At 47.7% G+C, this 12,502-nt stretch overlaps 1 protein-coding gene across 1 annotated transcript; it reads left to right on the top strand.

Annotated features, from left to right (window-relative positions):
- The first annotated feature begins 3,509 nt into the window (after positions 1-3,509).
- EIF4EBP1 (eukaryotic translation initiation factor 4E binding protein 1) lies at positions 3,510-11,545 on the top strand. Its single transcript, XM_074939895.1, has 3 exons — positions 3,510-3,670; positions 9,580-9,750; positions 11,148-11,545. Exons 1-3 carry the CDS (start codon positions 3,529-3,531, stop codon positions 11,177-11,179), a joined length of 345 nt encoding a protein of 114 aa, XP_074795996.1. The 5' UTR covers positions 3,510-3,528; the 3' UTR covers positions 11,180-11,545.
- Positions 11,546-12,502: the final 957 nt, after the last annotated feature.

The raw sequence follows: 12,502 nt of genomic DNA, 5'->3' as shown, positions 1-12,502 counted from the left end.
TACTAATATTTATGTACATTCCCTTTAAAACAATCTCAGTCAGGAGGTAAATGCAAAGCCATTTCCAAGGGTGACAGACAGTAGCTGACACCTTTCCCCTCTCCTAGGTCAGCCTATCATTTGGGCATCTTCATCTCCATACTTCCTAATGGCATTTGTACCCCACAGCTGCCTTCCACAAAGCCAGCAGGGAGAGTTGTAATAGGGTGCCAGGCCAGCTGTGTCCCATAGATTTAACAAATTACCTCGTTTGCATTAATGCAAACATGTGGCCAACCTTTCATCAGCCTGCTAAAGTGCCAGCAGCCCAGCAGGGGGCATGCAGATGGAAATGCTGCGGGGTGAGAATGGACCGCACTGGAACTGGAGTGGCAGGGTGGTCTTGCAGACTGCGTGCTGCCAAATGACTCACCACAAAGATGGGGGACTTTGCTCCAAGGGACAAACGCTGCTCATCTTAGCCACCTGGGTGGCTCCAAGAAAGCTTTAATCCATAGAAATACCCAGCCACCAAGTAAAACTAGACTTACACGTGGCTATTCACAGCACATATGAGTACACTCGCACACACGTACTCATGCTCACACGCATGCTAAAACACCTATGTACACAGAGTAACATGCCTGAATGCTAACACACATGCATACCCACACACTCTAACATGCCTGCATGCTAACACACATGCATACACACATATATCAAACACAACAAACAAACTATAAAATCAGACGAGTCCCATAGAGCAGCTGCCAACTGCACCCAGGAGAGAAACCACATTTCAAAGGTTAAATTTGCTTACCGCTCTCCTTTTTTACCTTTTTATTCATTGCCTGTCAAACTAAAGCTGAATTCACACCCCCTGGGTTCCTGAGAGTTATGATTATTACAAAACATCTATCCAGCCCTGTAGATGTATTCAGTGCTTTACAAACACAGCCCTTTCCCTGAGAGCTCATATTATTATCCAACTAGAGGACAGTGAGACAACATTCCCATGTCAGGTGCCTTACAAATAAATATATATAAAAGAGGGGGGAGAAATAATCCATCCCTTTATTCCTAAATAAACCTGTGATAATTCTCTTTTTAATGGAGTAATATTAGAGGAGGCAGTGTGGCCTAGTGGATAGAGCACTGGATTGGAAGTCAGGAGAGCTGGATTCTATTCCTGGCTCTGCTAGTGGTCTGCTTGGTGACAGTCATCAAGTCTCTTCACTTCTCTGTGCCTCAGCTTCCCCATCTGTAAAATGGGGATAATGATACTGATCTGCTCTGTAAAGCACTTGGAGATCTACTGCTGAAAAACGCTGTCTAAGAGCTAGGCATTCTTCTTTATATGGAATTTAGCATTTTATAGGATTCCCTACCCGCGTATGGCACAATTAATTATTTTACACAGCTCCTCCTCCCCAGCAGATAAAGCACATACCCATGGCACCAGTTCCCATCTTTCAGCTGCAAAGACCATAGAGGCACTGGCTGTCGCAATCTAATCAACTTTTAATAGTAAACACTCAAGAGGGGTGTGCGCTGCCATCCAGGCCATGAGACACACAGTTCCTGACACAGCAAAGGAACAATGAGGGCAGGAAAAATTGCAATAGTTTTTGTGGGAAATTAACATTTTTTTTCTTTTTTGTCAATATTTTTTCAAATTTTTCCATTAAACATTTTCAATTTTCCCCCCTGTCCGCTCTCCCCACCACCACCATCTTTTTTACCACAGTGGAAGTGCCAGAGAACACAGGCACAGAGAACCCCCCCAGGTTAAATCAATGTAGGTGTTTATAGACTGTAATGAAGCCATCCCTGAACCTTCTCTTTGTTAAAACTAAATCGATGGAGCTCCTTGAGTCTGTCACTATAAGGCATGCTTTCTAATCCTTTAATCTTCCCGTGGCTCTTCTCTGAGCCCTCTCCAATTTATCAACGTCTGTCTTGAACTGTGGGCACCAGAACTGGACCCAGTATCCCCGTAGCTGTCACACCAGTGCCAAATACAGAGGTAAAATAACCTCTCTACTCTTCCTTGATGCAAGCCTATCTCTAGAATCAAAGATGGTTAGAATGACTTTGAAGCTGAGCAATCATACACCATGGTGGTGAGTGCAGTATAAAATGCCTAGGTAGACAGACAGAGAGAGAGAGAGAGTAGATCTCTTGTATGCTATCCGGTTGCTGTGTTCTGTTCATTGGGGCATTTGCTTGACAAATCCATATGATCCTGATATTGAACCAGGGACCCCAGAAAGGGCCATTTGTGATGCTTTGTTTCAGCCTCTCTCTCTCCCCTGTCACCTCTACAGGTGAGCATTCAGCATGAATGCAGGTTCACACGTTTGTGACCCTCATTACTAGCCAGGCGCCCAGAGGAGGAGCAGGCTGTGAAATCTGTCACTGCACAAGTTTCATGAGTGGTGCTGAAGGCCACCCAGGAGGGCCACCCTTGCACTGGCTGCCTTCTCAGGAGGCAAGTGGGGCATGAAGAGCTTAGCTGCATGGAGAAGCTGGGTAGCAAGAGCCTGAACTTGGCACGGGGGCACAACTGCCTCCCGTTCCTTATGGCTAGATGGGAAGCGTGTCCCAAACCACGTTTCGTTTGTTGCATGGGAGCACAGTATGGGACAGGTGGAGAACCTGTGCCCCTGACATACTTCATTAACCCCCATGCCACCAACCCAGCCTATGGCCATGGGAATGATGGGGATGCTGAGGGTTGCTGCCTAAGCGTATCGTTCGAAGATACTTCCTTCCTTCCTTCCCCCACTTTGTCTGCCTTGTCAGTCTGGATTACAAAACTCCTTGAGGCGGGACTGGGTGTACAGCGTAGGAGAGTTGTAGGTTGTTATACGTCTCTGTTGCACGTGGCGAGGGAGCAGTGGGGTGAGTGAATAGGGAGGGGCGATCCAGGGGGTGAGGTGGGTGCATGGAGGGGGTTGGTGGAAGTGGTGGGATGGGGGAGGGGTCAGTGCATGGGATGGGAGCTGGGGGGGCAGTGGGACTGGGATGGGGAGGGATCAGACCTTGGGGAAGGGGCTGAGGGTGGCAGTGGGAGGTGTCGGGGTATGGGGAGGGGGCAGGGAGCAGTGGGATGGGGAGGGGCTGGGGGTGGCAGTGGGAGGGGTTGGGGTATGGGGAGGGGGCAGGGAGCAGTGGGATGGGGAGGGGCTGGGGGGCAGTGGGAGGGGTCGGGCTGTGGGAGGGGCTGGGGCTGTGGGAGGGGTCGGGGTATGGGGAGGGGCGGGGGGGCAGTGGGATGGGGTATGGGGAGGGGAGGGGGAGGGGCTGGGGCAGTGGGAGGGGTCGGGCTGTGGGAGGGGCGGGGGGGCAGTGGGATGGGGAAGGGAGGAGTCAGGCCCTGGGGAGGGGCGGGGCAGGGGGCGGGGTCAGCGGTCGGCCACGCCTACGCCCCGCCGCCGCCGCCGCCGCCATCCCCCCGGGGCCGCGCGCGGGGGGGCGGAAGGGGCGTGTCCCGCCGGCTGGTTCCGGGTCGGGGGGCCGGCGGGCGCGCGGGCAGCGCCAGTCGCCATGTCCGGGAGCTGCCGCCAGGGCCAGACGGCGAGCCGGGCCATCCCCGCCAAGCGCCTCAGCCTGCCCGACGGGGCCGCGCTGCCGCCCGGCGACTACAGCACCACGCCGGGGGGCACGGTGTTCGGGACCACGCCGGGCGGTGAGCGGGGCCGGGGGGCGGCGAGCGGGGCCGGGGCCGGGGGGCGGCGAGCGGGGCCGGGGCCGGGGCCGGGGGGCGGCGAGCGGGGCCGGGGCCGGGGCCGGGGCCGGGGCGCGGCGAGCGGGGCCGGGCCGGGCTGCCCAATGCACAACACAAATGAATGGGGGGGAGGATTTTTTTTACTGAATCTTACGTGCTAGCGCCCTTGGGAGGTGCCGGTGAGGGTAGGGGTCTTCAAAAAAAAATTCAGACAGAAGCCTGAAGCGTCAATCGGCGTCTCTTTAAAAAAACAAAGAGCAGCAGCAGCTGGGCTGGTCTAAGAAAGTTTGGACACAGAAACCGAAGCTCTCGGCGTCTTTTGGACGAGGCCCCCGTGCTGTTCTCGGGAGCACAGGCAATAGGACCTTAGGTGCCTCTTCCAGTAGTTGGGCCACAGGTTCCGGGGCATGAGGAGCCGCGGATTGTTTCTCGGGGGTGTTGGCGTGCCGTGACAAGCTGCAGCTGTCACTCTCACGTGTTTCATTCCCTTGGCGGGGGATCGTGAGTGCCATGGGAAGAGTGTAGTAGAGGCAAAAGAATTGAACAAATTCTTAAATGAAAACCCTGTTTTGGCTAGAAGAAGAAGTTAAATACTCAGAAGGCCGAAAGATAATCAGTATAGAATAGGACAGATGTTTAAAAAATAACAAAACGGGATGGGGAAATTTTTCAAAATATCTAGTCACTAGTAATAGCATTTATTTTCAAGAATTCTGTTTAATTTCTCAGTGATCTGGGTAATCCAGGGAATTAATATTTTAATGCGTGCCTGTTTATGGATTGAAAAGTGTAGGGCGAGTTAAAAAGCTCCATGTAGTACTGCAGTTTGGTTCTGCTTGTTATCTGTTAACTTGCATTTTATTGCTGCTGGGTAGTTACCATATGTTTGTTGTCATGCCTGCTCCCCTGTCATTATTAACAATGGAGTTTTAATCTCTCTTTCCAAAACTACTGTCAATAGTCTAAAATAAAATTCCTTCAAACCTCACTTTAAATGTACTGATCTGTAGACCAGCTTGAATTAAGAAATTACTAATAGTTCTTAATATAGTACAGTCTCACTGATCGTCCTTGTGCTGATCCATAAACCCAGTAGTTATTATGAAAAGACTGTTGGACTGTTCAGTAGCAGAGACAGTTCTCAAGTGCAGTCCTGTTTTACATAAATACTTGTTCCTTTGGAAGGTTTAATTAAAAAGCTTTAACAAAATGTTACCATCCCTTTACAGGTGTACTGTAAAGTATTGTAAACAATCCATCAAGTTGCACTATTCAGAATAAAGGAGCAAATTTAATTAGCCATGGAACACCCATGACTAATTTTACAGAGCCAAATGTTCTCCACTTTAATCTCCCAAGTAGTTCCATTGAGGCAAACAGGATTTAGTGCCAAAATCAGAAATCCCCAGTAACCGTCCTGGCCGTTGATGCAAATTATCACAGTTTGGTTCTGTTGGTCTTAGAGGCCTGGTCTACACCTAAAACTTAGGTTGACCTAGCAGTGTCACTGATTGCTTGTCTATACTACCGCACGGGGTCGATCTAAGATACGCAACTTCAGCTACGTAAATTGCATAGCTGAAGTCGACGTACTTAGATCTACTTACCGTGGTAAGTCGACAGCTAACACTCTCCCATCGACTCCACTTGCACTCCTCTTTCTGGTGGAGTATCAGAGTCGATGGAAGAGTGCTCAGTGGTCAATTTATCGCGTCTATACTAGACCACGATAAATCGACCGCTGCTGGATCAATCGCTGCCCACCAATCCGGCAGGTAGTGTAGACAAGCCCTCAGACTGAGGGACATAGTTAAGCCAACCTAAGCACTGGTGTAGACACTGCTAGGTTGGAGGAAGAATTCTTCCATCAACCTAGCTACCCCTTTTGAGAGGGTGGATTTACGACAGTGACAGGAAAACCCCTTCTGTCTCTTTAGTAAGTGTCTGCCTTACAGCAACATAGCTGCAGCTCCGCTGCTGTGCTGTAGCGCTTGTAGGACAGACAGACAGACCCGTAGTCTGGTTCTGAGGAAGTTTGGAAGGGCAAATACGTTCTCTGTGGCTTTTGGAGAGTATTACCCTGAGATTTAAAATTGGTTTGACTGTTTATGATCTGCCTGTTTCTGATACGTTCCAAGCAAACTCAGTACGTGTTTTCTTCCTTTACCTTGGGTGCAAATGAATGAATTGGAACCCCAGGGAGTCATGTTGAGTCATTATGGGATGATACTGGAATGTGATTTCTCAGAGAAAACCACAGGAGAGCTTGACTATTTTGTGTTCCTGAAATAGTCACTTTAGTCTCATGTCAATATTATTACAGAATGAGTGGGCTTTTAGTTTTTGAATAATTTATTTAAGGCCACTGATTAGGAAACGCTTCACAGCTACCAACTTTTGCAGGCTCTGTGGCAATAGGCTAAACTCCATTCTGCAGAAAGAAAGGGAAATAATTTGCTTTTTGAGTCATTGGACATGTGCGAGTTAGCTCTCCTTTACTTCTTGACCCCTAGCTCTGGCTTTAGGATGTCTCCACTGCATAGAGTCTAACAAAGATGAGCTCTTCCTTGACTAACGTGTCCTGAGGTGACCCTGGGAGAGCTGTAACCCTGAGACGTACTGCCGGCGTCCCTCATGTACACTGTTGGAAGTGGAGTTCCCTTTATCTAACTTGCTGTTTTCAGTGGCATCAGGAAAACACCCTCCAGTCACCCAAAGGAGTTAGTGAGTCCCCAGAATGTACTTAGTGAATGGAAATGTTCCTCCTGGGAGAACATCTGAGCACTTCTTTGGGCCCTCTGGAAAGCCAGGATCCTCCATTTGCAGGAACGTGGGCAGAGATGTTCACATTGGGCTGGAGTAATTCCTGGGTCTGTAAAATTCAGCTGCTGAGGTAGATTTAAAACCTTTGAATTGTGGTTTACTGTGGGTCCAAGCTTAGCCTTGGTGCCACGAAAATGAGCTCAGGATTCAGATGCACCATCTCGGAATTGTTACCTGATCCTTCTGTGCTCCAAGAGCCCCATCAGAACGGGATCAGAGAGCAGAAGAAAGGACCCACTACCCTGTGGCAGCACAGGAGGTGAAAAGTGGTTTTCATTTGCAGCAGTCAGGAACAAAAAAATAAATAAAATTAAATCAGACCTCAGCACCAAGAAGTGAGAGTGGAAGGGTTGTGGGGAAGAAACAGTCATAACCTTTAAACCTACGGAGACTGTTCTCTTTAATATTCCACTAAGGGCTTGTCCTGGATCCTTGTCTAACCCTCCAGGGCACATGGATATTGTCCTTCTCTCAGTAAATTCCACATCAGCTAATTGCTTGGGAGCTGTGGCCAGCTCTGCTTCAGGCACTCAGTTCCTTGATGTAAACACACATCATGTAGAATGTTCTTGTCCGTGGGTTGAAATGAGCAGTGGAGAGTGGGTGATTTTGAGTGTAGCACTCTGATCGCTGGCAGAGGGATTTGCCAGTGAGAAGAATGTTTCTACAGTTTTTTATGGGGAGTGTGTAGTGCTCTGGGTTGGGAAGGCTTCTCTGTGCTGTGTATGCTTCCAGCTCAGTATACCCACACCATACCATACAGTTTTTGTGGCTGGGGGGAGTCTGGTTACCTTGTCCATCTTGACCAGAAGGCAGCTGAGAGAATAAAGTATGCTTGGCCATGCTGTGAGAATGCTGAATGACCCCTAAAATGAACCAAAGGCAGAAGCTGAAATCACGCATGGCTTTTTAATGAGTTCAGCAGCTGGGGAGCTGCAGCAGGTTGTCACTGTCAGGGCCTGAGCCTGCATTCCTTGTCACCCTACACTCCCCCGAAAGTCAGTGGGAGCCTGGGGCACACAGGGAATGTGAGGTTGGGCCCAGGGACCATACAGTTAACAGGTTAGAGCCATTAAACTTTTGAAGACAATAACTGCTGAGCCAGAAACGTGAGCACTTTCTAGGATTTAGTAACTTGTGCATCACTTCCAAGAGGTATATCATTGTCCTTAAGAAGGAAACTGGTGGGTCAGGATGTCAAATTCTGGAAAAAACCTCTTAATTAGGAGTCTGTAGTGCACTAGTCTAAGTTTGCTAGGGTTTCAAGGAGCTTTCTTTGTTGTTAGGAATGCATCCGATGAAGTGAGCTGTAGCTCACGAAAGCTTATGCTCAGATAAATTTGTTAGTCTCTAAGGTGCCACAAGTACTCCTTTTCTTTCTGCAATTCAGAACCCCCTGTGCATATCTGGGGCTCTATTGGAAATGAGGGGCAAACCCATGTATCAGCTGTCGTGGGACAGGGAGTAAAGCTTGCTTTGCAGAAGCTGATGCAGGTTTTTTCACCAAATGGTTCTTATAATAGGGTGAATTGAAACTGAGATTTTTTTGTTAGCAGATATGCATGCTTCTCTGGTGGAAGGGGCCCTACCATCCCCTTGTGTTGACAACTGTTGTAACAAATCAAAGCAGGGTATACAGGGTATTTAGTTTCATAAGTAATAGCTCAAGGCATGTGACTCTGCGTGAATGAATGTAAACCAGGAATTGCAGTTCTTCAGCTTGTTATGAAATGTACTCCTAGTACCTAGTATACTAACTGCAGTTCTAGGAACCCGTCCTTATTTTGTAAGTCTTCCAACTACCAAAGTCTATAACTGCAGGCTAGGGTTGTTTCTTTACCCGAATCCTGATTAATTGCACTTGTACTGGAGCATAGATCTGAACTGGCGACATTACTGGTATAATTCTACCTCCTTGATCTGTAGAAACTAGTCACAATTATCTTCAATTTTGAAAAGGTTCCAATGTCTTGGAAAATCATTAGCATAATTTCCTCGAAATTTAATATCTAGTTACATGACTTTACAGCCATGATATGGAATATAGGAGTGTGCCTAGCATTCCAGGAGAGACGTTATCTCTGATTTCTTCTTGTCCACATGCATACCACCAGCTGAGAACATGGGGGGCTGGAGGGAGGGAAGGGATTCCTTTGTCCTATTTGGTTGGATGGGGGTAACGTATTAAATGTCCAATCCTGAAATGAGACGTTGCAGCCCTCTCCTCGGAATGCTGTTTTGAATTATTTCTGTATTATGGATGTTTTTACTCTGGTTTGATATTTTTCCAACATCAGATGCCTTGGTAGGGGAATGGGCGGCTCAGCCTACGCAATGTTCCTTCTAAATCCTTGCAGGGTCTCTTGGTCTGAACTCTGCCGTCACCTCAAGGTTGCTTTCTGCCCACTAATAAAGATGTAATTTTATTCTGCTCTAACAAACCAGCAACAATAGGGTGGGATCCCATTCACCACTAAAATAAACAGCAAATAAAATGGGAGTGATGTCTTGGTTTTAGTTCTGTAATCCTGACAAATATAAACGAAGTTTTCTGAGCTGGACAGCCAGCCCAGACCGCACAAAGGCAATACCGCCATGCAGAAAACTCTTCTCCAATAATATTAAACATCTGACTTAACAAAGAGAGGCAATTTCCACTACAAATTTCCTGATCTGCTTAAACATGTGGGCTTTCAGAATTGTAGGTAGTCTCAGAAAAGCATGTGAAATTTATATACTGCAGCCAGAAGGGAGATGGGATGAGACTAACAGAAGCAGTTTAAATCTTAATTTGACTGATTTTTTCCTGGTTTTGCAGGAGCGTAAATATTATTTTCATGTAGACTTTGTAACTAGGTGTTCACTGGGAGGCAGTGTGTCCTAGTGCATTGAGCACTGGACTGGGTCCTGCATTCTGTTCCCAGCTCTGCTACTGGCCTCTCTGTGGCTCAGTTTTATGTAAGTTAGGGCTAATGTTATTTGCTTTCCTTGTAAAGCACTTTGAGATATGCTAAAAGCTGACAGTATTTCACATTTTTCCCCTCTAGGTACAAGAATTATTTATGACCGGAAGTTTTTGATGGAATGCCGCAATTCCCCAGTTGCCAAAGCCTCACCTTGTGACCTTCCAGACATTCCAGGTGTTACCAGTCCAAATGTGGAGGAGTTGAAGATTGAAAACAACCATGTCCACAATTACGAGGAGAAGGTGGGCGTAGGTGAGTGGGCACCCCCTGGCAAAGCCTGAAAATAACTTGCAAATTGCACCTTTTCTCCTTGGAAAATACACAACAGCACACCCGGACTGGAGCCAGAGTGTTGTTATAACAGCTCGGGAGGAATTGAGGCTGTGTGTGGATTGTGGATACAGGCTAAATCGAGATATCTCTGGGTCTGACATTGTTCTTATACCGACCGCATCACTGTAGTATGAGCACCTTCCAGTAATGCATAACATCTATCACGCGTGGTTCCTTCTTTCTCTCCCTCTGTCTCATTCATATTAATTTAGCAGCGGTGAAACGTACTGCTGGATTAACAGCCCAGGAGACTGAATTCTCTGTCTGTAGAACAGGTGCAGCCCAGCTTTGCCTGTTACGTCCTTTGCTAATGTGCTTCTTCCTTACACCAGAAAGGTATGGGGATGAAAGGGGAATTGAGTTTGTGGCCCATACAGTTCTTGATCTCTCTGCAGATATGTCTAGTCTCAAGGACCAATTACTGTAAATTGCACTGTCAGTGTTGTGATGTGGGCATGTGTCCACTGAAAACTAAGAAGGTTGAGTTTCCTAGCTTAGCTCACATCAACCACTGAGCAAGATTTGGCTGGTAACTTTTGGTCACTGACTCACTCCCCTGGCTTCAAATATCAAAACTGATCAGCCTACAAGTCAAAGTAAGATTTGTTCCTCTTCTGAAAAGTTTCTTCTGCATCACTGGCAATAAGGAGCGTAGCAGAGCTGACCATTTATGTAGTTTGCAGTGTTGTAGCCATGTTGGTCCCAGGATGTTAGAGACAGGGTGGGTGAGGTGATATCTTTTATAGGTCAGCGGAGTAGTAGCGTCCTTGCTTATACTGGCATCCTATCAATAGCAATCATACATGCAACAGTAATTGCATCACGCTGTGCTGACTAAAAATTACATTTGCCTCTTGTTGCGAACAGAAACCCACATTCATGGTCAAATGTGTCATAGGGAAAAGGTAGAAAATACTTCTGTTGTTGTGGATTTTTTTTGAGAAGGGCTCCAAATGAAGAGCGGAATTCTCCTCTCAGATCTGCTCAGATGCATCATGTTTCTGAGGCTCTGTGCGCTCTGCGCTGACAGAGTAGATGTTCTTTGTGTAGAAGAAGAGCAGAACATCAGACCACCTAGGAGGAATGGTTTTCCCCCTAAGACAGAGCAAGCCTCCATCTCTTATAACAGTTCTCCAGCAAGACTCAATCCCTGTACCCAGCAGGCTGAGAGTTTCCCCAATCTTCACTGCCACATCCAAACTTCTGTGCTCTTGTGAGGCTGCTGATCTCTGAGTGTCACATCCGTGTAGTGTTTGATATTTAACGTAGGACTTCATCAAGTACTCACCTGCATTTTTGTCGTTTCTTTTCAACAGGTGAGGAAGCTCAATTTGACATGGACATCTAAAGTATGTGCCCTGAGAGTGTTTGTCTGGTGAAGAATGGGACCTCAGTGTGAGGGCTCCCACCAGCTAGGCTTTTAAAATAGCCATGCTTTTCTGAGTGACTTGCTCTTTCCTGCAAAGGGCAGTCCATTCGCTTTGACTGAGAGCAGAACACATCCTATTACGTGAGGACTGAAAGTATCAGCTGATTCATATGGGTATAAATCCATGAGTATGGCTCCTGCTGGTGATGGACAACAGTGAGAGGAGGAAAGCTCTCTATGATTTTTTGTTTCATGTTTCTATGCCTTTGTTAATTGGTGTATATCAGTACTGTAAAGGTGACCGAAATGTAATATCAGGGGAGAAATAAAATCATTTGGGGTCTCCAGGTTTGGCTGTTAATGCCGTACTGTGGGTATTTGGTCTTTGCTGAATATAGCAAGCAAACTGCTGCCTATTACTGAGCTGGAGAGAGATACTAGGGCAATCCCACAAACTGGATTGAGGCCAAAGTCTTTCATACAAGGGCCTGGGCCTAAGTGCTCCAAAAAGAGACACTGGGCAGCACCCACTGACGTACCTTAGAGTGTAGATGATGGAGTTCCCCCTTGGTGTGCCAGAGGATGGACCTGGCTGGGGCCACCAGAATCAGAAACCACCTGGACTACAATCAGAGGGGCTGGGTGCATCCTGCAGCACTTGACCAGTGAATGGGGCTGCCTACCCTGTGTGTCCCTTGTCGTGTGCTTCAGGAGGTGAGGGCAGCCTGGTCTCCTGCTTCTCTTACTTTCCTTGAGCTGGTCCTGTGGGGGGGGTTCCACCCCTCCCTTTCCACAACGTGTCATTGGGCCTCTACCCCCACGCCACCTCAGCCAACTGAAAGACATCCAGCTGGTCTGGCTCCAGACTGCGTCCGCAGCACATCTGTACACACTCATGCCCCATATCATCCCTTTCCTTGCCCTTATGCCCCACACAGGGTGGCAGGACCTGTTGGTGCATGGGGAGGGTGAGGAATTCCAGTGGGCCAGAGTATACTCTGGGCCCACCAGGGATCTTGGTGGCTCCTCCGTGGAACCATGAGCACAGGCATGTATGTGACATGGTTCACAAATTCCCTGACACTTATCATAGAATATCAGGGTTGGAAGGGACCTCAGGAGGTCATCTAGTCCAACCCCCTGCTCAAAGCAGGACCAATCCCCAATTAAATCATCCCAGCCAGGGCTTTGTCAAGCCTGACCTTAAAAACTTCTAAGGAAGGAGATTCTACCACCTCCCTAGGTAACACATTCCAGTGTTTCACCACCCTCTTGGTGAAAAAGTTTTTCCTAATATCCAAC

The sequence above is a fragment of the Natator depressus genome, chromosome 26, assembly GCF_965152275.1.
Source record: "Natator depressus isolate rNatDep1 chromosome 26, rNatDep2.hap1, whole genome shotgun sequence".
NCBI lineage: Eukaryota > Metazoa > Chordata > Testudines > Cheloniidae > Natator > Natator depressus.
This window is presented reverse-complemented; position numbering and strand designations above follow the sequence as displayed.